General features: G+C 42.0%; 1 protein-coding gene and 1 long non-coding RNA gene across 2 annotated transcripts in view; one reads left to right on the forward strand and one right to left on the reverse strand.

Annotated features, from left to right (window-relative positions):
- LOC140106556 (uncharacterized) overlaps positions 1–27550 on the reverse strand; it is a 111878-nt gene that overhangs the window by 43708 nt on the left and 40620 nt on the right. The window lies entirely within an intron of this gene.
- PIK3AP1 (phosphoinositide-3-kinase adaptor protein 1) overlaps positions 1–27550 on the forward strand; it is a 59479-nt gene that overhangs the window by 24169 nt on the left and 7760 nt on the right. Inside the window, exons 3-13 of the mRNA XM_072131044.1 lie at positions 8789–8904; positions 9644–9788; positions 12642–12784; positions 13135–13267; positions 16899–17095; positions 18081–18267; positions 21741–21827; positions 22420–22605; positions 25763–25822; positions 26404–26609; positions 27421–27493. Of these exons, the coding sequence (XP_071987145.1) occupies positions 8789–8904; positions 9644–9788; positions 12642–12784; positions 13135–13267; positions 16899–17095; positions 18081–18267; positions 21741–21827; positions 22420–22605; positions 25763–25822; positions 26404–26609; positions 27421–27493 (1533 nt within the window). The remainder of the gene's footprint in view (positions 1–8788; positions 8905–9643; positions 9789–12641; positions 12785–13134; positions 13268–16898; positions 17096–18080; positions 18268–21740; positions 21828–22419; positions 22606–25762; positions 25823–26403; positions 26610–27420; positions 27494–27550) is intronic.

The raw sequence follows: 27550 nt of genomic DNA on the forward strand, positions 1-27550 counted from the left end.
CAGGTAGGTGGCCCTCCAGTAAAATGGAATAGATTGAGTGCCTGTATGTGGCAGTCCCAAAAATTCTTCAAACCAGAGGAGCAGGTAGGTGGCCCTCCAGTAAAATGGAATAGATTGAGTGCCTGTATGTGGCAGTCCCAAAAATTGTTCAAACCAGAGGACCGGGTAGGTGGCCCTCCAGAAAAATGGAATAGATTGAGTGCCTGTATGTGGCACTCACAAAAATTGTTTCAAACAGAGGACCGGGTAGGTGGCCCTCCAGAAAAATTAAATGCATGAAGTATAGCAAGAGCCAGTGGGCCCTGTCAAAAAATAGCCATTTTCCTCTGCTTTACTGTACAAAGAGGAGGAGAAGGAGGAAAATGAGGAGGAGGAGGAGGAGTGGATCAATTATTCAGGTTGAGCTTCCTTCACCTGGTGGAGATTGGAAATTCTGAGAAATCCAGCCTTTATTCATTTTAATAAGCGTCAGCCTGTCAGCGCTGTCAGTCGACAGGCGTGTACGCTTATCGGTGATGATGCCACCAGCTGCACTGAAAACCCGCTCGGACAAGACGCTAGCGGCAGGGCAGGCAAGAACCTCCAAGGCGTACAGCGCCAGTTCGTGCCACATGTCCAGCTTTGAAACCCAGTAGTTGTAGGGAGCTGTGTGATCATTTAGGACGATGGTATGGTCAGCTACGTACTCCCTCACCATCTTTCTGTAAAGATCAGCCCTACTCTGCCGAGACTGGGGACAGGTGACAGTGTCTTGCTGGGGTGACATAAAGCTGGCAAAAGCCTTGTAAAGCGTACCCTTGCCAGTGCTGGACAAGCTGCCTGCTCGCCTACTCTCCCTCGCTACTTGTCCCGCAGAACTACGCACTCTGCCGCTAGCGCTGTCAGAAGGGAAATACTGTTTCAGCTTGTGCACCAGGGCCTGCTGGTATTCATGCATTCTCACACTCCTTTCCTCTGCAGGGATGAGAGTGGCAAGATTTTGCTTGTACCGTGGGTCCAGGAGAGTGAACACCCAGTAATCGGTGCTGGAATAAATTCTTTGAACGCGAGGGTCACGGGATAGGCAGCCTAGCATGAAATCTGCCATATGCGCCAGAGTACCAACGCGTAAGAATTCACTCCCCTCACTGGCCTGACTGTCCATTTCCTCCTCCTCCAACTCCTCCAACTCCTCTTCTTCTGCCCATACACGCTGAACAGTGAAGGACTCAACAATGGTCCCCTCTTGTGTCTCGCCAACATTCTCCTCCTCTTCCTCCTCATCCTCCTCCACCTCCACCTCCTCCGATATGCGCTGAGAAACAGACCTCAGGGTGCTTTGGCTATCAACAAGGGAATATTCTTCCCCCGTCTCTTGTGACGAGCGCAAAGCTTCCGACTTCATGCTGACCAGAGAGTTTTTCAACAGGCCAAGCAGCGGGATGGTGAGGCTGATGATGGCGGCATCGCCACTGACCATCTGTGTTGACTCCTCAAAGTTACTCAGCACCTGACAGATATCAGACATCCACGTCCACTCCTCATTGTAGACTTGAGGAAGCTGACTGACCTGACTACCAGTTCTGGTGGAAGTTGACATCTGGCAGTCTACAATCGCTCTGCGCTGCTGGTAAACTCTGGATAACATGGTCAGTGTTGAATTCCACCTCGTGGGCACGTCGCACAACAGTCGGTGAGCGGGCAGTTGGAGGCGGCGCTGCGCTGCCCTGAGAGTGGCAGCATCTGGGCTGGACTTCCTGAAATGCGCACAGATGCGGCGCACCTTCGTGAGCAAATCAGACAGATTGGGGTATGTCTTGAGGAAACGCTGCACTATCAGATTTAACACATGGGCCAGGCATGGCACATGTGTCAGTCTGCCGAGTTGCAGAGCCGCCACCAGGTTACGGCCGTTGTCACACACAACCATTCCCGGCTTGAGGTTCAGCGGTGCCAGCCACAGATCAGTCTGCGCCGTGATGCCCTGTAATAGCTCTTGGGCGGTGTGCCTTTTGTCGCCTAGGCTCAGCAGTTTGAGCACCGCCTGCTGTCGCTTAGCGACGGCACTGCTGCTGTGCCTAGAGCTACCGACTGATGGCGCCGTGCCCACGGATGGTAGTTCGGAGGAGGAGGTGGAGGAGGGGTGGGAGGAGGAGGAGGCATAGTAGGCCTGAAACACCTGGACCGAGGTAGGCCCCGCAATCCTCGGCGTCGGCAGTATATGAGCAGCCCCAGGGTCAGTCTCGGTCCCAGCCTCCACCAAGTTAACCCAATGTGCCGTCAGCGATATATAGTGGCCCTGCCCGGCAGCACTCGTCCACGTGTCCGTGGTCAGGTGGACCTTGTCAGAAACGGCGTTGGTCAGGGCACGGATGATGTTGTCTGACACGTGCTGGTGCAGGGCTGGGACGGCACATCGGGAAAAGTAGTGGCGGCTGGGGACCGAATACCGAGGGGCGGCCGCCGCCATGAGGTTGCGAAAGGCCTCGGTCTCTACTAGCCTATAGGGCAGCATCTCCAGGCTAAGCAATCTGGAGATGTGCACATTAAGGGCTTGGGCGTGCGGGTGGGTTGCACTATATTTGCGTTTCCGCTCCAGCGTCTGGGGTATGGAGAGCTGAACGCTGGTGGATGCTGTGGAGGATCGTGGAGGCGACGATGGGGTTTTTGGGCCAGGGTCCTGGGCAGGGGGCTGACTAGCAGCTGACACAGGGGAAGGAGCAGTGGTGTGCACGGCCGGAGGTGAACGGGCTTGTTGCCACTGAGTGGGGTGCTTAGCATTCATATGCCTGCGCATACTGGTGGTAGTTAAGCTAGTAGTGGTGGAACCCCTGCTGAGCCTGGTTTGGCAAATGTTGCACACCACAGTCCGTCGGTCATCCGGTGTTTCCTTAAAGAACCTCCACACTTCTGAAGATCTAGCCCTCGCCGCAAGAGCCCTCACCACGGGAGCTTCACTAGTTGACAGTGGCGCTGATGCACCAGCTCTGGCCCTGCCTCTCCGTCTGGCCCCACCACTGCCTCTTCCAACCTGTTCAGGTCGAGGACTCTCCTCCGTCTCAGAAGCACTGTGTTCACCCGGCCTCTCAACCCAGCTTGGGTCTGTCACCTCATCATCCTCCGATCCCTCAGTCTGCTCCCCCCTCGGACTTCCTGCCCTGACAACAACTTCCCCACTGTCTGACAACCGTGTCTCCTCATCGTCGGACACCTCTTTACACACTTCCACTACGTCAAGAAGGTCATCATCACCCACAGACTGTGACTGGTGGAAAACCTGGGCATCGGAAAATTGCTCAGCAGCAACCGGACAAGTGGTTTGTGACTGTGGGAAGGGTCCAGAAAACAGTTCCTCAGAGTATGCCGGTTCAAATGGCAAATTTTCCTGGGAGGGGGCAGACTGGGGGGGAGGAGGCTGAGGTGCAGGAGCTGGAGGAGTGGGGATTTCGGTGACATGGGTGGACTGCGTGGAAGACTGACTGGTGGTGGACAAATTGCTCGAAGCATTGTCAGCAATCCACGACATCACCTGTTCGCACTGTTCTGGCCTCAACAGTGCTCTACCACGAGTCCCAGTAACTTCAGACATGAACCTAGGGAGTGTAGCTCTGCGGCGTTCCCCTGCTCCCTCATCAGCAGGTGGTGTCTCACCCCGCCCAGGACCACGGCCTCTGACCCCTGCAGTAGTTGGACGCCCACGTCCCCGCCCTCGTCCTCTACCCCTAGCCCTGGGGTTAAACATTTTTAAAATGAGAGTTATAACTTTTTTTTTTTTTTTACTTTTTTTTTTTTTTTTTGTGTGTTTTTTTTGTGTTTTTTGTTTTTTTTTGTGTTTTTTGTTTTTTTTTGAGTTTTTAGAACCAAACAATCCTATCCTATTGCTATGGCTATTTTCTAGCCAAGTATCAAAGGAAGCACACTACTATGCCAGATGAGATGACACTGAGTTATTGCCTAATAGAAATCCAACCCCTACTGAATTTTGCCACTTCAGCCTTTGCTATGGATATGTGCGCCACTAAGCGCAGAACACAGCGGTCGCAAGTCTCACTACAAATTGCTCAGAATTGGCAAGTACATGCACTGCAGAAACTACAGCCACCAGCAGATCAACCAGAAATCAAATATATAGAACGCTACTGTAGGCTTCAAGAAGCTATTTGTATTCTCCTATGGCTATTTTCTAGCCAAGTATCAAAGGAAGCACACTACTATGCCAGATGAGATGACACTGAGTTATTGCCTAATAGAAATCCAACCCCTACTGAATTTTGCCACTTCAGCCTTTGCTATGGATATGTGCGCCACTAAGCGCAGAACACAGCGGTCGCAAGTCTCACTACAAATTGCTCAGAATTGGCAAGTACATGCACTGCAGAAACTACAGCCACCAGCAGATCAACCAGAAATCAAATATATAGAACGCTACTGTAGGCTTCAAGAAGCTATTTGTATTCTCCTATGGCTATTTTCTAGCCAAGTATCAAAGGAAGCACACTACTATGCCAGATGAGATGACACTGAGTTATTGCCTAATAGAAATCCAACCCCTACTGAATTTTCCCACTTCAGCCTTTGCTATGGATATGTGCGCCACTAAGCGCAGAACACAGCGGTCGCAAGTCTCACTACAAATTGCTCAGAATTGGCAAGTACATGCACTGCAGAAACTACAGCCACCAGCAGATCAACCAGAAATCAAATATATAGAACGCTACTGTAGGCTTCAAGAAGCTATTTGTATTCTCCTATGGCTATTTTCTAGCCAAGTATCAAAGGAAGCACACTACTATGCCAGATGAGATGACACTGAGTTATTGCCTAATAGAAATCCAACCCCTACTGAATTTTCCCACTTCAGCCTTTGCTATGGATATGTGCGCCACTAAGCGCAGAACACAGCGGTCGCAAGTCTCACTACAAATTGCTCAGAATTGGCAAGTACATGCACTGCAGAAACTACAGCCACCAGCAGATCAACCAGAAATCAAATATATAGAACGCTACTGTAGGCTTCAAGAAGCTATTTGTATTCTCCTATGGCTATTTTCTAGCCAAGTATCAAAGGAAGCACACTACTATGCCAGATGAGATGACACTGAGTTATTGCCTAATAGAAATCCAACCCCTACTGAATTTTCCCACTTCAGCCTTTGCTATGGATATGTGCGCCACTAAGCGCAGAACACAGCGGTCGCAAGTCTCACTACAAATTGCTCAGAATTGGCAAGTACATGCACTGCAGAAACTACAGCCACCAGCAGATCAACCAGAAATCAAATATATAGAACGCTACTGTAGGCTTCAAGAAGCTATTTGTATTCTCCTATGGCTATTTTCTAGCCAAGTATCAAAGGAAGCACACTACTATGCCAGATGAGATGACACTGAGTTATTGCCTAATAGAAATCCAACCCCTACTGAATTTTCCCACTTCAGCCTTTGCTATGGATATGTGCGCCACTAAGCGCAGAACACAGCGGTCGCAAGTCTCACTACAAATTGCTCAGAATTGGCAAGTACATGCACTGCAGAAACTACAGCCACCAGCAGATCAACCAGAAATCAAATATATAGAACGCTACTGTAGGCTTCAAGAAGCTATTTGTATTCTCCTATGGCTATTTTCTAGCCAAGTATCAAAGGAAGCACACTACTATGCCAGATGAGATGACACTGAGTTATTGCCTAATAGAAATCCAACCCCTACTGAATTTTCCCACTTCGGTCTTTGCTATGGATATGTGTGCCACTAAGAGCTAAACACAACGGTAGCAAGTCCCCCTGCTAATTCCTCACAAAATGGTAAAAGATGCAAATTAAAATAAAAAAAGTAGAACGTTATTGTAGCCCTAAGAAGGGCTGTTGGGTTCTTTGAGAATCACTCCTGCCTAACAGTAAGCTAATAGAACACCCTAACGCTTTCCCTGACCAGCAGCAGCTCTCTCCCTAGCGGCATCCAGAGACAGAATGATCCGAGCAGCGCGGCCAGCGGCTAGTCTATCCCAGGGTCACCTGATCTGGCCAGCCAACCACTGCTATCGACGTGTAAGGGTACCACGTCATGCTGGGTGGAGTGCAGAGTCTCCTGGCTTGTGATTGGCTCTGTTTCTGGCCGCCAAAAAGCAAAACGGCGGGAGCTGCCATTTTCTCGAGCGGGCAAAGTATTCGTCCGAGCAACGAGCAGTTTCGAGTACCCTAATGCTCGACCGAGCATCAAGCTCGGACGAGCATGTTCGCTCATCTCTAGTAATGACCTACTGACTGGAGAGGTCCCAGTGATAGAACCCCCACAGATCCACAGATCCAAAGAAAATGGGTTTGTTGTATCCCCAAATAAATAGTGCAGCTGGTTGCACATTTGCCCTGCTGCTCTATCTTCTATTCTATCTTTAATAGAGAAGTATTTTGCGACTTTGGTCAGTGCCATGGAGCATGACTGGAGGAGCAGCATGTTTTCTCAACCTGACATTCTATTTATATGGGGTTCAATAGAATATGTGGTCCCACCACCTTTACCTCCCTGAACCCCTTTAACTTGCTAATAGCACCAAATGCCACTCATTAAGGATGGAAATTCTGTCCGTAAAAAGTAGTTGTTCTCCTGCCTCCAGTTTTAGAAACAAACAGCTACTTCCTTTTCTCTATATTAACTCTCATGAGACTTCTAACTGTGAGCTCAAGTACATACATAATGGTGTGATTATGTACTCACTCTTAGTATTAGTTTTCTTCTTCTACTGTTGTATATTCATGAACAGTCAAGTGTCAGAGTGGAACCACAGTGTAAATTCATGTATGAAATGTCTGAAGATGTTCTATAATAATTCCTTTATTTATATAGCGCACACAGATTACGCAGCACTGCACAGAGCTTACCAAATCAGTCCCTGTTCCCAAGGGTCTCACAATCTAATCAAACTACCAGTATGTTTTGGAGTGTGGGAGGAAACCGGAGGACCCGGAGGAAACCCACGGAAACACGGAGAGAAAATACAAATTCTTTTAACCCAGCGAAGCAAGGCTGTAATGTGAACCACTAAGCCACTGTGCCAACCATGTTCTCTTTAAATGGGTTCTTCCACTATTCACAGTACAGGGTCTAACTTGTTGTTGGGTGGGGTTTCAGTGATGAGACCCCCACAGATCACGAGAAAAGGGGGTCCGACTGGGTCCCAGGTACCTACCTTAGACCCCCTCTTCGCTCCCCCAGATGAATGGAGCAGACATCTGCGCATGTCCATTCTGCTCCATTTATTTCTATGGAGCTGACAGAGATTGCTGAGCACGGCATAGATAGGAATGGAGCAGAACAGACATGCACTTCCCTATGCTCCATTCATCTGGAGGAACGACGGGGGGTCTGACTGAGGTACCTGGGACTTGTGATCTGTGGGGGTTCCATCACTGAGACCCTTACAATCTGCAATTTAGTTCCTATCCTTTGGATAGGGCCTATGTTGCTTGGTGGGAAAACCCATTTAAGTATGTTTTTTATTACATTTTTTTCTGTTTCATTACCAATGACTACAGTATGCTGTTTTTTTCATTTTTTCATTTTTCACTCCCCACCTTCAAAAATCTATAAGTTTTTTATTTTTACACGCAAAGTGCTGTGTGATGGATTGTTTTCTGCGTAACAAATTGCACTTCATAGTGATGGTATTTAATATTCCATGCCATGTACTGGGAAGCGGGAAAAAAATTCCAAATGCAGTGAACATGGTGAAAAACGCATTTGCAACGTTTTCTTGTGGGCTTGGATTTTACGGCTTTCACTGTGCACCCCAAATGACATGTCTACTTTATTATTTGGGTCGGTACAATTACGGGGATACCAAATTTGTACAGGTTTTATAATGTTTTCATACATTTACAAAAATGAAAACCTCCTGTACAAAAATTTTTTTTTGATTTTGCCAACTTCTGGCACCAATAACTATTTCATACTTCAGTGTACAGAGCTGTGGGTGGTGTCAGTAACTTTTGATGACATTTTCATTGCTATCATCTTTAGGACTGTACGACCTTTTGATCACTTTTTATATATTTTTTAAATATTTTTCAAAATGGCAAAAAAGTGCCATTTCCGACTTTGGGCGCTATTTTCCGTTACAGGGAGAACGCAGTGAAAAACTGTTATTATATTTTGATAGATCGGACATTTTCGGACGCAGCAATACCTAATGAGTTTATGATTTTTATTGTTTATTAATATTTATATCAGTTCTAGGGAAAGGGGGGTTTTAATTTAATTTTTTCTATTATTATCATTTTTTTAAAACTTTTATTTTTACTATTTTTCAGACCCCTGTATACTGACACTTTCGAATTCTGTGCAGCAGTCACCTCATTTACATCAAACTTTATAGATAACACCATTGATACATTCACTACTGACAATGATGCCGCTGCTTATACACCCCACCTACTATAATATGCTATCTGGTATTACTGAGTCAACCTGTCATTCTGACAGTTGACCCATGGTTGGGATGGATATATATATATATATATATATATATATATATATATATATATATATATATATATATATACTCTGCTTGGTTTAGAAAGAAAGGAAATGGCACTCAAAAATATTACTGTGCAACAGAAGACAGATTCTATTTGGCACAAAATATGATTTTTTTTCATATATTTCAAAACTCCCATCCCCTGTGTTTTGTATTCACTGTATGAATAGTATACAACCAATAATGGATCATCCATAACACAGCATAGTTTATTTTATACTTTAGGCTCTCATGTAACCTGTTGCTTCTGGTCTATTTTTATGAATGTCTTGCAGATTCTGGATGTGGGACTGTCACCGATACAGACACTGAAAGTGACAGAGAACAGTTGTATCTACCCTCAGGTACTGGAAACTTATTAACAATACAGCCAGAGAGGATACGTTGTGGGGTAAGTGCTTTTTTTTCCTTTTATATTAGTAAATTTAGAAATTAAAAAGGTAAAATATTTAACCATGTTTAACTGCATATGATTCTTTTGGAACTTACAGAGTTAAAATCTCCCCACTAGAAATGCAATGTTATTGTCTGATCACTTGGAAACCCAAGAGGAAATTCTCTAAAAAGAACATGTTATTTAGGCTACATTGACACCTCATTTTCTTCATATGTTCATTGAATACCCCAGGAAAGCTACAGGAGAGTATATACGAATATATACCTTCCCATCCTGTTTCCTCCTGCTGAGAGATGTATATACACTCAGCCAGAGGCCATTGGAGCCCATGGGGGATGGATGCAAAGTATAGCATCCACCACCAGCCTCCGCTGAGCATACACTCAGAGAGGTTTCCAGAGATGTCCCTGTACATATAAAGACAGTTAAGTCACTATGGGAAACACCCCAAACATTGCAGCAGCCAATCAATGGCTTTTGCCGATATTTACACCTCCTTCCACTTTCACGGGGGAGATGAGGAACAGGATGTGCATACAGTGGGATAGCTTTAGGCCGTACAATGGAGGGAATAAAATAAGATGTGAACCTAGCCTGAGAATTTGTGATTTAACCAGTTCTCTGATATCTTCTGAATGCACAAAGTAAATCTAATGTAGACAGAACAAATAATGCATCTTATTATTCATCAGATAACAGTTTTCCTTTAACGGTGATCAATGCATTTTTACAGGTAAAAACGCAAATATATCTCATCTTCAAGTGCAAACTGGACTGTGAAATCAAAAATGAGGTTTGTTTTAACCATATAAATGGTCTTTCTACACGCCTACCTGCAACATTACAAAACGAATACATCTTGTTAGTAGATGCTCCAGGTAAGACGTTTCTCACTTGTTGACAGTTGCTTAAATATCCTGGAATTTAAATCAGAAAACATTATATAGTTGGACTTAAAACCTTACAGGGGTCTTTGTTATCATTTTCTGTACATTTTCTTATAACCTTTGAATACATTTTACGCTATGAAAGACCTTTTTTCCCAAAACTGTAAATGTTGACTTAGTGGCTATTTCTACTTGCTCTTGGGAGTAGCCCCACATCCAGGGTCTCACCACAACCTATTGTCTACTGGTCTATTCATAATGTCATTGTTTGGAAAAGTTTAGTAGTGTATTTCATATTTTAACCAGGAACTTACCATTGTCTCACAACTTACCAGTGTCTCACAACACAATGGGGTACATTTACTTACCCGGTCCATTCGCGTTCCAGCGGCGGCTTCTCTGACGAGCGTTTGGGTCTTCCGGCGATTCATGAAGGTCCTGCGCCCGATGTCCACCAGGTGTCGCTGCTGCACTGAAGTCCGCCGAGGTGCCCCGGAGTTCATCGTCTTCATCGTGGTGCATGTGAGTATGGCCCGTGCGACCAATTTTTTTTTTTTTAAATGCGGCGGTTTTTCCGAATCCGCCGGGTTACCTTTCGGCCACGCCCCCCGATTTCCGTCGCGTGCATGCCAGCGCCGATGCGCCACAATCCGATCGCGTGCGCCAAAATCCCAGGGAAATCGATGCAAATTGGAAATATTCGGGTAACACGTCGGAAAAAACGTGAATCGGGCCCTTAGTAAATGACCCCCAATATTTACAGGAAGGAGAAACTATGGTGAGGTAGTTATCTCTCTCCATGTTGATACATCTATTGTGTTTAGAAACTGATTAAACTATTTGCAGTAGTGTAAGTGACAAGAGTGTGCACTTGCTGTAGCCTACTGTTCAAGGGTGGACCTAAACTTTCAGATTTCTGAGGCAAGCACTAACATGGTGCCCTCTCTGACCCTATCCAATAGTAATGTAACAGGTTATTATTTTAGAAAGTGGGCTCTCTAAGCAGTGTCTCATACCCATGTTGACAACAGGTTTGTAGAGATACTTTTATAAGTGGCAGGTCCTGCTATGTAGCAGATAACTGTATCTCTGATGCTCCCCATCTTGCTACATGTGGTGCTGCCTGAGGCAAGAGGCTTGCCTCATGGCTGGTGCACCCCTGCTAATGTTGATAATGATGCTGTTGCCTAAGCAGTGATGACAGAGGCCAGAATTAGGCTACGGTGGGTGCGCGCTGTTGACAAGATGTCACTGTTGCAGTATCTGTATAGTCCCATTAAAGGGAACCCGTCACCACATTTTTCACAAATAAAGGTAGTGACAGGTTACCATAGAGCCCTAGTAACTAACTGAAACCTTTATTTTAGCTAAAAATTGTTCCGCTGAGATTCCCATATATTCAACTTTATAGTTTTAGCTGGTATCTAAGTATGGCTACAGCGAGTCGAGGTGGGCGTGGCCTCCTCAGGCTGAATCCATTAGCTCATCTGCATCCTATCTCTGTATGCATCTGTAATGTTATGTGACCAGGATGACATCAGCGCAGGTCCTTCACGCTTTTTAGCATTTGAAAACTCTACACCAAGCATATATCTCATGAAATTACAGCATATTGCATCACATGACATCACAGCAGCATGCATGTAGAGGAGTAGAAGTCCATGCAGGCTGCTGTGATTGTTTTATGTGGTCAGATATGTACGTGGGGTACAGTTTGCTAATGTTAAGTAGCTTAGGGAACTGTGATGATGTCACCCTGGTCACATGACATTAAGCCACACCCCTTGACTCGCTCCAAAGATGTATAGATACCAGGCAAGATTATAACTCTGATTTTATGGGGATCTGAAAGAAACTATTTTTAGCTAAAATAAGGGTGTCAGATAATTACTAGGGCACCATAGGAACCTACCTACCCGATTCACAACCCTCTACCCGATTCACAACCCTCTACCCGATTCACAACCCATTAACCGCCGTTATTCCGGTTTCCTTGTCTACAAGTGTAGATGGGGATCAGCCATCTAGTGGAAACAAAAAGAGGCATCCATCCATGTGTTGGATAACTAGAGAAAGAGACAAGAGCTTAAAATGGCAATTTCCTTTATTCTCAGAGATGTCTAGGACTGCAAACACCAACTGTATTAAAGGTAACATCTTTTATCCCACTAAACAGCTCCTTCAGGTAAGGTATGAAAGAGTATTGCCTCTTTTATGTCAAAACGAATCCATTTTTTTATTTAAAAAAAATCCACCTCCACAGTACCTCTACTTTGGGTTCTATCGCACCTGGAGATCAGAACTGTACTGATCTGGAAGGTAAAGTCATAGTTGGAAATGTGAGCTACAGGCAAAATTTTAATTGTCCCCATTTTTTTTTTACTGTCAATTTCTCCAGTTCTGTAGATCACAGAACCACAATCCTGATGCAAATGCAAAGATACAATTCCTATATTTATTATGATACCAAAAGCTGGGCTTAGGTATTATAGAGCCAAAGATATGGGCACCAGAATTGGTACCCCCCTTCCCCTGTCACCATCTAAAACTCAGGCAAAAAGTCCTCTACTGAGCTCATTTGCATATGACTTTGGAGGTGATTTTTTTTTAGGTAAACACTTGACATATAAAAGAGGGAAAGTTAGAAAGTTTATTTCATACGGTTCTTGAGGGTCCTGGCAGTTTAGTGGTGTTAAAGAGTCTATCAAAGGTGTAAAAATATGGATGGATATGCCATACATTATGATGGTAAACTTTTGATTATGTTCTATCATTTTTATTTTTACTTGAAATTATTATTTTATCTGTGTTTCTTGATCACGAAAACTATTATTTTTTTCCTAGATCTACCATCCGGACTGGTATTTTTGAAAGTTTTTTCCGGAGATTTAGTAATTTGTGAAGCCAAAGTAGCATATTTCACTGACATGGAAGAAATTAGTAATTTACTCGATGGTGCAGCTAATCCTGTTGAATTTATGTGCCAGGTATGTGTTAAGAATATTGGCCACTTTCAGACTGGTATAAATTTGTGCATCGAAAAGTTTATTTTGTGGTATCTGTCTTTTGTGGCAACTATTTCTATAGGGAAACAGGTTTTTAATATTGGGGTGTATCCATGATAAAGGAATTGATGGAAAAACAGGCCAAAAGTAAGGTGTCATGTAAACATACCGTAACCTCAAATGGGCAAACTTTACTTACCCTCTTACAATTGAAATCCAGTTCTGTAGGATTGAAGTTGGTGCATTGTAGCTAACAGATTGTTTACATTCTCTTTTTCACAGTGCTGAATCTTTTGTTTTATTGATATATGATGAATGATGTATTTTTACAGGCCTTTAAAATCATGCCGTATGACATGGATGTACTTGACAAAACACTGACAGAATCACTAAAGAACAACATTCCAGCCAGTGGGCTTCACCTCTTTGGGATTAACCAGATAGAAGAAGAGAACATTAGTGCAAGTGAGTAAACATTTACCTTAATATGTGTTTATCTTCTTAATGGGGACTGCCTTAAAAAGTGACAAAGAAACAATGGGCGGGGATTCATTAAGACTGATGTTATGAAGCCAAAATCCCCCATTGGTGGTCCGGCACACATATCTTCTAAAAGGCTTCGGCCTCTTAGTCAATACAGGTGCAAACTCTGCCAATTTGGACTGAAGACCAGGGCTGGCGGGGTCTTTTGCTATACTTTACGCCGGTTTTTGTTGTTTATGCCCCTGCCTGCCCCACTCCGACACGTGCAAAGTGGAGTGGGGGTCAGAGAAGCCTGAAAACTTCCAGGGAAGGGGGAGATTTATGTGCCTTTCCCCAAAAAAATTGTTGGAGAAGACATAATAAATGTTTCCAAAGTGGTCCTTCTCCCATCCTGGAAAACTATTCCACAATGGAAAATATTTGCATATTTCCCCTATATTATCAATGTAATGCAAGCAGGGTCTGGATTTTCTGAAACTCTGAAAGTATGGATTTTTACCCCTTCCACATTCTTCACCACTATATGTAGACAAAGTTAAGTGAGTGATACTATATGCCTTTCATATAGGAGTAGTAATGCCGTGTTCTATATTACTTTATCATACTAGACATTTACATTTATATATATATATATGGTACATTTATTTACATTAAATTCATATATAAAACACTTGGGTATGTAAAAAAAAGCAAATATTGTAATAAAATGTTAGCTCATAATGTAGAAAAACAATATGCAATCACATAAGTAACCCTATCCTTGACCAGAACACTGTAAATTACCTATAGTATAAAAAAAACAACACCCAATTGCATATACATCCTTTTATGTCAAACACCCAATTGCATATACATCCAAGATCTTTTTTTTTAATTTTTTTATTAAGCAACTTCATTACACAATTTTTACTGGCAAACCATGGATAATAAAAAATACATTCATAAAATACCTTAATCCAATATAAAACCGCAATTACTCCATATTCTTTAAAAACCCAATGTACCCATTAATGTACCCATGTATCCTTAATTCTCCCTCCCCCTCCCATACCCCTCATGTCTAGCAGACATTGGGACACGCCCCCCAATTCATGACGCATGGAAGCCAGCGTGGCTGCGACAAAAAATGTTTGCGTGCGACACAATCCCAGCGTAGACACCTGTCCAAGACATGCAATCTCTGAAAAAGATGAACAGTCCGACAAAAATGAGCAGTGTGACCTTTAGTAAATGAGCCCCATTGAGTAATCGGCATGATACCCAGCAGAGGAAAAAAAAAAATCCATATGTCCTGGAAGGAAACAGACCCCACTTCTCTTATACATTATCCATTATTTCCCCAAACCATCTCTCCATATTCCCATTTACCTATTGTCTTATAATATGCAATCTCATACCTCCCAACCAGTTTCACCTTTCCAGTTACTAACAACTGGTGAGTCTTTACATCCCCATTTCCTGACCACAACCAGTCTCCTCAAAAACCAGCATTTTATTAAGCCTCTCTCTTTCAACCCTAGAAAGCTTCTCTAAATTGGTCACCCCGAATGGGGCTTCCGTTCTCTGCACCCTCCTATACCCTTTACACCTCCTTTCCACTTCCTCTATGACTTTTTCCCAAAATGGCCTAATTTTCGGACACTGCCATATTTTATTCAAATAACCTTCATCTGGCTTTTGATCTTTCTCACAGTTTTCCCTGAACTTCATCCTACACATTTTTTCAGGTGTGTAGTGTAGTCTTTGGATAATATTAAATTGGACTTTTCTATGATTTCCGCTTTATATTCCTATACAAATCTACCCACGTTTTTTCATCTATATCTCCTAACATACATCCAAGATCTTAGTGCTAAAATCAGCATTGGTTCAACAGATATCAATCCACTAAACCTATTCTCCAGGTTTATTTCTAGGGGCTTCAGAAGCCCTGCCGTGTGTATACTTCTGCGATTTCACCAAAAAAGGCATCTTTGTAGCCTTTTTATTATTCTGTTCCATTCATTTCCATTGCTTCTCAGAGCAATGTGACATTTAATGATGCTGGTGTCTGCATGGAGTACATGACAGATGGAGGCATTGCATTTGCATGCTGATCTTTATGCACTGTTTAAAAGAGAAAAATGATATATTTTATTCATGCTTATGAGATATGTAAATGAAGTACAAGTGTCAGGGATAACTCTGACCTGTACATGTTTCCACACTTACAGTACGCAGAGTGATGCTTAGCATATCCTAAATTATCCTTTCCCCTTTAAACAACAATAGATAAGCTTTACATAACAGGTTTTTTTTAAATGTTTAAAATTACTACAATAACAGGTTATTTACTGGTTGTTGCCCTTAGAAACAGACAATTTATAAATTACGTCATGAGAAGGAAGGATCAGGCATGAATAATTTTATTACACCTTTTCATTTAGTCCTAGGAAGGTAAGCAGGTGCCAGAGATTTTCCTCTTGTCTTCCCCCCTGAAAACATAATGATACTTTTCTTTCGTCTGGCCAAATTCAATACACTCTAGGCTGCTTAATGATAGTTTAGAGCAAATTGGAAAGACTTGTCACCATTTGTATGTGTCCATGTTCCATGTTCTTTGTTGCGATGAGATGACAAGGTCACTACCTCTCAACTTAGATGTAGGTGGCTACTGACTTAGGTAGGGGGGTCAAAGGATGTTAGTGTGAAGCCCCGGGAGCTATGGAGAGAATGGTCAAGAATAAGTTAAGGTCAGGACAGGCAGAATTCAAGAGGTGTCAAAGTACAGGCCAAATGTCAGGTTCTGAGACCAGAACATGGCTGACACACAGCCAAGGTGGATACCGCTTCTATCTTCCAGGCTTAGGATCGCTATACAGTACAATCCACATCTGAGGAAGGTCTTTTTGACCAAAACATCATGTATATGTATTAAAGTAGAATGTTACAAGAATAAAAGTATTTATTTTCAAAATTAGATTCAGTGCCATCTTTCATATCCTTACTTGCATACGGGGTTGGGACCCTATTTTGGCACCATCAAATACTGAAACAGGAGTGCAGTGGAATTTCTACAAGTATTAAAGGTCAGGTTTAAGCCTGGATCATAAACATAAGTTAATATAACAGGAATGCTGATCAGCAATAGAGGAGAAGGAGGACAACCTGTAGTTGGTGCCAATATAACAGGTTTCTCTGGCCTTTTCATGGGCATGATACCAAAGCATGGGGAGAATGTAGGAAATGTGCAAATATGTTTAGCCAGGTAGCTCTCTTAACATCAAGCATGACTTTCTGGAAGCCTAATGACATGACGTGGGATTAAAGCCAAACCAGTATATCTATTCCAGAAACAAAAGATTCCCAACTGTAGACAGCACTGTTTTGATGTGGTTGCATCTCTTCAGTACAGTGTAGAAAATTAGTGTATCTGAGAGAGAGGCTTTCGAATAGGGTTGAGAAATGAGACTTATCCTTAGAAAGACTTTGCCATTTTAGGCCACCTATGTAGTCCTTGGTTGGATTTGGACATAGGGCACCAGTGCTACCAAGCAGCAGACTTAACCACCAAGCTGTCCATTTGTGGACTACCAACCTTCAAATATAAAATACAAGTCTTGTTTGATTTCAGATCAACGTGATGAAGAATTGCCAACACTTCTACATTTCGCTGCAAAATATGGATTGCGGAAATTAACAGCACTTCTTTTCACGTGTCCTGGAGCCTTACAAGCTTACAGTGTGGCTAATAAGCACGGGGACTTCCCAAACAACATTGCAGAAAAATATGGCTATCCAGACCTGCGGCAATTTATGGATGAATATGTGGTGAGTGTGCTTTACACTGGAGCATACGGGTTTAAAATTGTGAATTATGGAATTATATTTAGAATGTCAAGTTTCAGATATTGCTGTCTCGGTAAATCAGATGGCGAAGCCCATATGACATTAACAAATTGGCAATTATGAAACATTATTATGCAGGAGTCAGATTAAATTAATTTATTCTTGTTTAACACTGATTTAATATTTAAAGTAATGAATGATATTTTCTAAATATGTATGCAATGTATTCTGTACAGAGCATTAGTCTCAAAGCAGGATTGCTTGTTTACATATATATGCCTCCTATATTTACAGCTATATCACATTTACAGATGTATGTGTAAGCTGCTTACCACAAACTTCCTGGGACATGCAGATTTAAGACTTATAATAAGATAGTAGGCATAGTGGTGTACTTTCTATAGTGGTGTTCTAGTTGGTAAAGCATACAGGCATTGAGCAGATTGTGGGGAAAATACTCACTTCACACAAGTTGATGTGCAAGGATTCATGGGAATTGTAGTTGCAGCATGTGAAAACTGTAGAACTAATGTTGAGACGAGAATGAGGGGGAAGGATACGGTTGGGTGTACCCCCGTCGGACCCCTTGTCGCTCCCTGAGATGAGCAGAGCATCTGGTTGCACATGGCCAGGCTGCCCCGTTCATCTCTACGAAGCTGATGGAGATTGCCAAGCGCAGTACTCAATAGGGCCCAACTTGTTTTGTGGGAAAACCCCTTAAAAGGTGAACACCTGAAATTGGTGCCAAGATGTTGGTGGTGGGAGTCTGCAGTATAATACAACATCCATCCAACCTGTATGGAATAATGAGCCCACAAATCCTCTCCATACAGGTGTAACAATGCTGTACTGTATGTTACTATTATGTTGTTTATTGTTAAGGTGTTACTATGAGAAGAGGAGATTTGCTATTTAACAAGGTATTGTATTTTATGTTGTATCATTTTTTTTGCTTGTTACAATGAAGGAAACTGTTGACATGTTGAGAAGTCACATAAAAGAGGAACTAATGCACGAAGGTGATGATCAGAATATATATGAGCCAATGGCAAACCTATCCACTGATCTGCTGATGAAATATACAATGCAGCCTGATATGGAGACATATCTACCTATGAAAAGCATAATGCATCCAGAAGAACCTGATGAAATTTGTAAGTACTTATTACAATAGACTTCTAAACAATCGTACATTTAATACACAAAATAAAAAACAGGAAAACACAAGAGATGCGTCACAATGTAGTGGAATTTAAGGACTTTCTACTCAGATCAAAGGTCACTTTGTATGTTTTTCTTTCCACTTAACCTTAAGGTTAGCCTGTGATGAACATTACCGATTTATCATTATCCTTGTTAACATAAAATGTAAAGGAAATAATTTTGGAGAAATTTAGTTTATATTGTTATGCAGAAAAACTTCTGGTTGCACCCGTTTTTTATTTCTGTAGTGCCCAGTGCAGTCTAGTACTGAGTCTTTACAATTGATAGGCACTAGAAGAAGGTGCACTAGCAGGTATGACCCCACCCAATGAGCACTAAGTCACATTTACATAAATATACAACTGAAATGTCTCCAAAATTAGGAATCATTTGAAAACCGGAATATAAACTGCTATTAAGAATAAAGGCTTTACCTGTGTTGTGATCTGGGAGCTGGTAGGTTTTCACCATTTTAATTACAATTTTTACTATTATTTAATAGTTTAGTTAATAATACAGGCGGTCCCCTACTTAAGAACACTCGACTTACATACGACCCCTAGTTACAAACGGACCCCTGGATATTGGTAATTTATTGTACTTTAGTCCTAGGCTACAATCATCAGCTATAACAGTTATCACAGGTGACCATGCAGATTTCTTTAGCGGACATACTTACATATACACACACATACATTCAGCTTTATATATTTGATATGAATTACAAAGTTTCCTATTATCACCTTCTATATTCGTTTATGACCGGAGAGAGGAATCGCTTAAAAAGTTTAGTTAGGCTTTCATTTTACTGGATATGCTTTTGCTTATACCCTGATATGGTTATTATAGGATAGTAAGATACTGAGGATAAAGGTTTTTTCATGACCCAAATAAAAAAAGATTAGATAAAGGCAGGTTATGCTGCACACTACTCGTGTGACTCATGCAGCCAATCATAGGTCTCAGTGGACATAGTTGCAGGAAAACTGAAGTAATAGCAATAACATTCTCACTAACTCAACTTACTAGTGAGCTGGCTGCCGCAGTCAAGTGCATTGGTCAGTGATGTCACTGCTGCAGCATCAGAGACAAAGACTAAGGCCGCATTCAAACGTTGCGTTTTGGTTGCGTTTGCATAGCGTTTTGAAACGCATTACAACAGCTGAGGAGAGGTGATTTTCCTATTTACATTAATGTTAACATTTGCATTTACAAAATGCATCATACACACAATGTTAACACCTACTTTAAGGATTTGTTTTGTTAATGCATTCGTTAATATCACGTAAAAAAATTTTGGCAAATCACCTCTCCTCGGCTGTTGTAATGCATTTGAAAATGCAATGAAAATGTAACATGTGAACAAGCCCTAATGGGGAGCATTGGCGCACCAGTGTTGAAACAATGGGGTAAAGAAAAGATACAATGGGGCACATTTACTTACCCGGTCCAGTCGCAATCCAGCGGCGGGTTCTCCGACGCTGATTCGGGTTCTGCCGGGATTCACTAAGGTCCGTGCGCCGATATTCACCATGTTTCGCTGCTGCGCCGAGGTCCGCCGAAGTTCACCTGCTTTTTTCTGGTGTATGTGAGTGCTTGATCTTGCGACACAAATGGCTTTTTAAATTCCGCGGTTTTTCCAAATCCTTCGGGTTGTCCGGCGGCCACGCCCCCCGATTTCTGTCGCGCGAAAGTCGGCTCGATTGCGCCAAAAATCGATCGCGTGCGCCACAATCCCGTGAAATACAGCACAAAGCGGAAATATTCGGGAAAAACCCGACGGATTCGCGGCTGCGGACCCTTAGTAAATGTGCCCCAATATGTTGTGTTTCTACCTATAACATTCCCTCTTTGGGGGTTCCCAAAACTAACTGCAATTAAAGCAGTTTTGCTATGCTTCAGAAGTCAGATACATTATATATATATATATATATATATATATATATATATATATATATATATATATATACACAGTTGATGTAATGGGACACATTTACTAACAGTCCATCGGATGCATTTTCGTCGGGTTTGCCAATTTTTTCCTTTTTGCCCTGAATTGCCCCAGGATTCATTCGACACAAATAGGTGGCGTGGCCGTTGGACCACCTGACTGATTCGGACAAACCGCGGAATTTAAAAATGAAATAATGTCGCAAGTTCAGCACTCACATACACCAGGAAGAAGATGATGAACTCCGGCGGACCTCAGTGGGGGAAGCGACACATGCAGGAAATTGGACGCACGATCTTGGTGAATCGTGGCAGCTCCGAATCCTCGTCGGACATCCCGGATCGACGGCGTCAACGGGACGGGTAAGCAAATGCCCCAATAACTTTTAATTAAAAAAAACTTAAATACCAAAAACAAAAAAAGCACTAAACCTTTACTCAGAACTCATAATTTCTAATCACAGCGAGATAAATGGTCAAAGTACTAAGTTTAACAAGTCAGAATAAACACAATGTGAAAATTGCAACTATATTGATGTTCTGATAAATAAACATAAGATATGTTGAAAGAACCGTCCAAAGCTCAGGGCAGTCTATACTCCGGTGTGGCCATTATCTTACAATAACTGATCTATTTTCACCAGAAGAAAAGGCGGCTTCAGTTACCGTACATTACTTTCTACAAGGAAGCAACAAATCTTTAATACTAATCAACTGTGGATAAGCTACATTATAGATACCTGGGTACGTGCCCTGAATGTTTGTTCAAATACTTTTGTGCTTGCAATGTTTACTTTGGATCTGTTTAAAATGCATTTTGGGTCATGTCAATACACTGTGAGTGCTATAATAAATTGGATTAATTTCCAGGGCCAGAATCTGTTCTTGAGATACCAGTTATGCCGACTGCTGCTATGACAACCATTTTTGATAACAACAATAACTCAAAGCCAAATTGTCTGAATGATTCAGTCTTCTGCATTTACTAGTTTCATTTGTTTGTCCTTATGCACAACTCGAGCCAGAAAAGGACTGTAAAGAGGAGAAGAATGAGAGAGTAAATGGCTACAGGATACATAAGATTTTGTTACATTAGATATCTAGTTTCATTGTAGTAACAAACAAAATGGAAAAAATAGGTAAAGGATTGGGGCTACTCAACGGATATCATTCCATCCAATAGGGGTCCAAAAACATGGGCTCACGGATAGTTGAAGTATCAGCAACAAACAAAAACAAATTACAAAGTGTCCAGAGCACCAGTTTAAGAGCCAGAAAAGGATTCTAAAGAGGAAAAGAATGAGAGAGTAAATGGCTACAGGATACATAAGATTGTGTTACATTAGATATCTAGTTTAATTGTAGTAACAAATAAAATGGATTAGCACTGGAGGGAGCGATCAATGAAAGAATAAGTTGAATATTGTTATTTGGTTTGTGTATTTTTATGTTTAGTGTTTTTAATTCCATGCAGATGCTGAAATGATGCAAATTAGAGATGATATTTTATCATCAGAATCTACTCTTGATAAAGACAAAGAGCTACGTAAAATCCTTGAAGGTAATTTGTTTTTACCTTTTCATGTCTGTCTATCCATTTACCTACCTTCCAATAATGTGAAATAATATGCATATAACTCCTAATACACATGGGGAGGGGGGTATTTATAATGCGCTTAATGTTAACCCTGCCCTGAAGGTCGTACTGGATATACTAAGATGCCCCAGATATGTAGGAAGACAGTCCTATGCGCTAAGCTGTGCTAAAACTGGTGCCACTCCATGGCGGAGCCAAATCTGTCTTTTGAAACAAAAACAGTCTAAAAAAATGTATGCCACATTTATCAGAGGTTTTACACAGTTTAAAGACATTTTTAAGAGCAGAACAACCTTGCAGTAAAATGGCTATGTGCTGCTGTAAACCATGCAAACAAAGCCATGGCAATCTTAAACCGCCCCTTACTTATCATTTAGCATACTTTGATAAATCTGGAGCAGCTTAACAGCTTACTTTACATTGTCTTATGTTTAGACAATGTTTTACTTAATGACAAATTTCAGTAGCTATATTCAAATATTAAAATCTAATCTAATATTAAAGTCTTTACAAGTCCTAAAATGAGTCCTTATACTTTGTTTTTCATATTCTCCAGGAAATACATTGGACGATGATGTTGATGGTGAAGGGAGGGCTATATATCATACATTTGTTGAGGAATCGTGTTATGAAACCGTCTGTGGAGGAACCCTACATTCAGAAGCAACAGCAACGTTTCGCCCTCCTGTTCCCGTTCCAAGACCAGAGGCGCCACCAGATACAGAACCGTATATTGCACAGTGTATGTTTACGTAGTAATTTTAAGGATACATTTTTTATTAATACATTTAGTAACTGTTACTATAATAGCATTAATCTTCCCAGCAATATAATTGCTAAGATGAACAATAACATTTGTAAGTTTACAAGTTGGTCTTTAAATACCCCATTTGTTGGTATAAAAGTTTGGGTATACACGAGTAATGACACAAATTCGTCATGTAAAATGACTTTACAGGTCGTCTGTTAGGTCTAAAATGCTTCCCAAGCAAATAGCAGTGCCATGTAGTGAGAGCCTTAGATTTAAGCAGAAACAAATCTTTGATAAAACAATGCAAACCTAGTCATTGTATTGTGGATATGCAACTCATATGAGCGTGATACCGCTAAAGATGACTGCAAGTAAATCCCTGGAATCGTGCCGGACGAAGTTGTGAAAATCATATACAGACAGAACGTGTTTCGGCTTATCCAAGCCTTTATCAGTTGATAAAGGCTTGGATAAGCCGAAACGTGTTCTGTCTGTATATGATATGAACTGAGAATAAAGCATTTAATTGAGCAGAAGAAAGCGAGTGCCGGGATATTTTCTTCAACATTGGTAATTGGCGTTTACTCGCCTTTGCACGTTCACCGCACAACCACAGAGTGCCGTCCGTGCTGTTGCATTTCCTAAAGTTGGGAAAATCAGCCATGAAGGATTCACACAAAGAAAGATAGAGAAACGCACAATACATAAATATTGTCACATATAGAAGCTTAAACTAGACAACTCAGTTTTAATAACTCTTAGGCCCCTTTCACACAGACTTTCTGCACACAGACATGTGCTACACCCAGGGCCCAGCCCCGGCTTAGCACAGGAGGACCTGACCCTTTAACGAAACGAATGCACGGATGAGTATTCCACATAACATAATATTATAGATTAAAAATAATTGAACGTTAGTTAATGAAAGAAGTATTTCCCTATACCACAGAAAAAGCAGAGGTCAGGTTAGCAATAGTGAAAGCCTGCATTCACAAACACTTCCTCATTTGAACAACCTCCTGTCAGTTTCGGTTGTCAGCTTTGTAAAGAGGAAAAAGAAAATCTTCATTTGCTCTAAAAGATACCATCTAATTATTTGATAAACCAGGACACATCCACAACTACTGATGTGTTCACTGACAAGAAAAGATCATGGTAACGTGGATACATTTTTATGTGTGTGCAGACCTTATCCCCAAACTAGTTTTCCCAGCTAGACTATTTATGACATTTCCTGAATGCAGAACTTACCTCTTTGTCTGCACATATTTCGCTAAGAGGGGTCGGCTGAGCCACTTCCAGCAGTTGGGCTGAACAGAGAGTGTACCACGCATTCTCTGCCATTCTACATTCAACTCTAAGGCTACATGCACACTGCCGTTGCCCGTTGTACTGTATTACGGCGGGCACACAGCAGCGCGCGGGGAGAGGAGGAGGAGGTGAGAGCTGCTCACCCCCGCCCCTCTCCATAGGAACATACGGTGCACGGCGCTGTAACTCGGGAAAAGATAGGACATGTCCTATCTTTTCCCAGGCTACGGAGCAGTACGGTGCCACACGTGTGCAGCACCATACCGCTCCCGTACGGTGCCGTGAGCCCATAGACGCATATGGGGGACGTATATCGGCTGTATATACGTCCCCCATACATGTGTGTGAATGTAGACTAAAGGAGATTACTCCCATAGGATTGAATAGAGAGAAGCCACACATGCACAGCTCTTGAATGGTGAATAGAGTAAATGCTATTTAGTATAGTTTACAATGAATATGTGTCAGGATTTTAGATAAATATGCACACTTATGAGTATCATGGAACAGGGACAGGTTTGGTGTTCAAGCTAAGGAACAGGGTACAGGCTCTGAAACAGGGTACAGGTTCAGGATTCCGGATAAGACACATGGTTCTTGGTTCTGCATCAGGTTGGAGTTCAGGGTTTTCTGATCAGGAAGGAAACCGGGTTCTGAATCCGGCAGGAAACCCTTCACACTGGGTTTCAGGGCACAGGCACAGTCTGGGGTTACACAGGGTTCCAAATCTGGCAGGATACAGGTTTCCATGTCTGGCAGGATCAGGCTTAGGTACACAGAGTGAGATTTGGGTAACAGGAAAATGGGCCAGTGTACCACAGGTCATAGAAGTACCGAAGAAACAATAACCAGCTCTAAATGAACTAAACCCTAGGAATTTATCCAGCCCCATTGAGGTCACCCCAACAGCTGACTGGCTTGGCCCTGTATTATTCAACCCATAGGTAAGACTAACACTTTACATATGGACTCAATAGAGTCTACTTATGTACAAACACCCCCACCCCCATGTACTTATGGCAATGAAAACAGTACTCATCATACACAGCTACAGGAAACAAAGGCAAAATCCCTACCTATGACTGATAGTGACCAGTCCTAAAACTGTAGTTGTAATAGCCCATACACACTAAGAAATAGCCTCCACACACTGATATCCGCCACATACTTTGAATAAAAGCCCCAGAAGACTTATAGTAATAGCCTCAACACTCTTAGTAATAGTCCCCCACACAATTATAGTAATAGCCCCCACACACTTATAGTAATAGCTATCCCCCACATACCTTATAATAGCCCTCTCCCCACATAGGTATAGCCCACACACACTCATTCATAGCCTGAGGATTGCCCCTATGACCCCATACACACTGTATAATTAAAGTGTAATTAATTTGTTAATTATAAGAAAAAATATTCACCTTTCCTGACTCCAGATTGCCCTATTCTTCTTTCTGCAGGACGAGGCGCAGTGACGTCATTACATTACGTCTCTTGCTCCAAGCAGCTTAAAGCAGGAAACGCAATGTTGGGATGTCATTGCCTCCTGCACAGCTCCGGTCCCACTGTGTATAGCTGCTTGGGCTCTGTGCTGCACTAATCATCCCATTAGGATGATGTGCAGCAGGACAAGTGTCCTGCAGTCATGGGACATTCAGGGACTTCAGGACATTCATGGGACATTCAGGGCTTAGGACAAAAGATCTGAGGCCACTGCTCCAAGAAAAACCCTTTAAACTGTCTATCCAGAACGTTCTGACAGTGTATGAGGTGTTCCTTTAAGTGTGGAGGTATGCAGGAACAAAGGTCATAACTCAAACTATTTCATCTATTCTAGGGTTTAGAAGACCAACAAAGAAGGAAAATATTTATGTGGGATCTTCAAACCCTGCCATGGGTGAGTATGTCTGATAAAAATAACGATTTACAGCCGATATACATAGTTGACATCATTGACCTATGGATCTATATGAGCAGAAATAAAAATTAAAGTGGCTTAGTAGTTAAGGCTCTGTTCACATTATATCAGAAGCTTTGACAAACATATAGCGGGGATTTATAAGAAATGTCTGAGAGTAAATGGCAACAAATCAGTTCAGTTTTCATTTTCCCATGAAATAAAAGCTGAAACAGGTTCACTCTAAGACATTTCTGACAAGTCCCCCCTAATGTAGTGCCCTCTGGTGGAAGGCTATGAAGTTTGTGATACCCACAATTTTGGTGCAACTGTTTGTAGACGCATCTAAATACATGGTTCTCATATTCTCTTTATGTGAGACTTCTAGCACCAAAACATAACTTTTAGATACATTGTAAAGATATTTGGCAATACTCATGATTTATTGAAACTTATTAATTATACTGGGCCGCACAACTGATTATAACATAATTCTTATTGTGCAACTGAAATGTGTAGAGTGCTAAGGTCCTCTAAAGTCCTAATAGTTTAGTAATAGTCTAAAACCTTTATACTTCAAGGTGCAAGTGGCAATCTGAGCAGAGACCGTCCACAGTCAAGTATCTATGATCCGTTTGGTGGCATGAAAACCCCGGGCCAGCGTGAGCTGATCACACTACAAGAGCGAGTTAAATTGGGAATAATCAGTGTAGATGAAGCTGTACTAGAGTTTAAGGAATGGCAGTTGAATCAAAAGAAAAGAACGGATTCTTTCAGATACCAGCAGGCAAGTACAAAGCACAAAACCTTAGAGGAAACCTAAGATCATATATTTGGATAAGCATTATAGAAGGGAAAAATTAAGAAATGAAGCAGCACTGTCAAACTTTAATCCAAAAATGGGTGCAGGCTTACTGAGGTCCGACTCAGAGATCCCAAAACTTCAATGATCCAAAGCAGGGAAGCAGCACTCCGTGACAAATAAGTCAAGTAAGTTACTTGAAAATGGCTACATTGAGATAGCTGAAACATTGGGGCTCATTTACTAAGGGTCCGAATTGCGTCTTTCCTCCGGGTTTACCGAATTTTTCCGGTTTGCACCGAATTGCCCCAGGATTTTGGCGCACGCAATCAGATTGTGGCGCATCCGCGCCGGCTTTCACGCAACAGAAAGCGGGGCGTGGCCTTCAGAAAACCCGACGGATTCCGAAAAACCGAGGAATTTTAAAAAAAAATTGTGTCACAAAAATAGCACTCACATACACCAAGACGGAGGAGGTGAATTCCGGCGGACTTCAGCACAGCAGCGACACCTAGTGAACATCGGGCGCACAACCTTAGTGAATCCCGGCAAACCCGAATCAGCGTCGGAGAACGCGCTGCTGGATCGCGACTGGACAGGGTAAGTAAATCTGCCCCATTGTATTTCCCACTTGTGAAATAAACACTTGTCACGGAGTGCTGCTTCCCTGCTTTGCATTATAAAGGATATATAGGAATTTTTTTTCCCCGACACTCTACTTTTGGAATTTTCGTATAGAAATACAAAGCTGAAAAGGAAAAAAAATAAGTTTCACAATATTTTTTTTTTTTTTTAGGAAAACTTAAAAAAATTACGCGATAGTATAAACCGAAGACGCAATGAAAATAAAAAAGGAAGCAAAACGGCAGGTAATGATAATTCAGATGTCCAAGAATCAAACGTTTATTAAAACCCCTCCCCCCAAA

This window comes from Engystomops pustulosus, chromosome 11 (assembly GCF_040894005.1).
Source record: "Engystomops pustulosus chromosome 11, aEngPut4.maternal, whole genome shotgun sequence".
Lineage (NCBI taxonomy): Eukaryota > Metazoa > Chordata > Amphibia > Anura > Leptodactylidae > Engystomops > Engystomops pustulosus.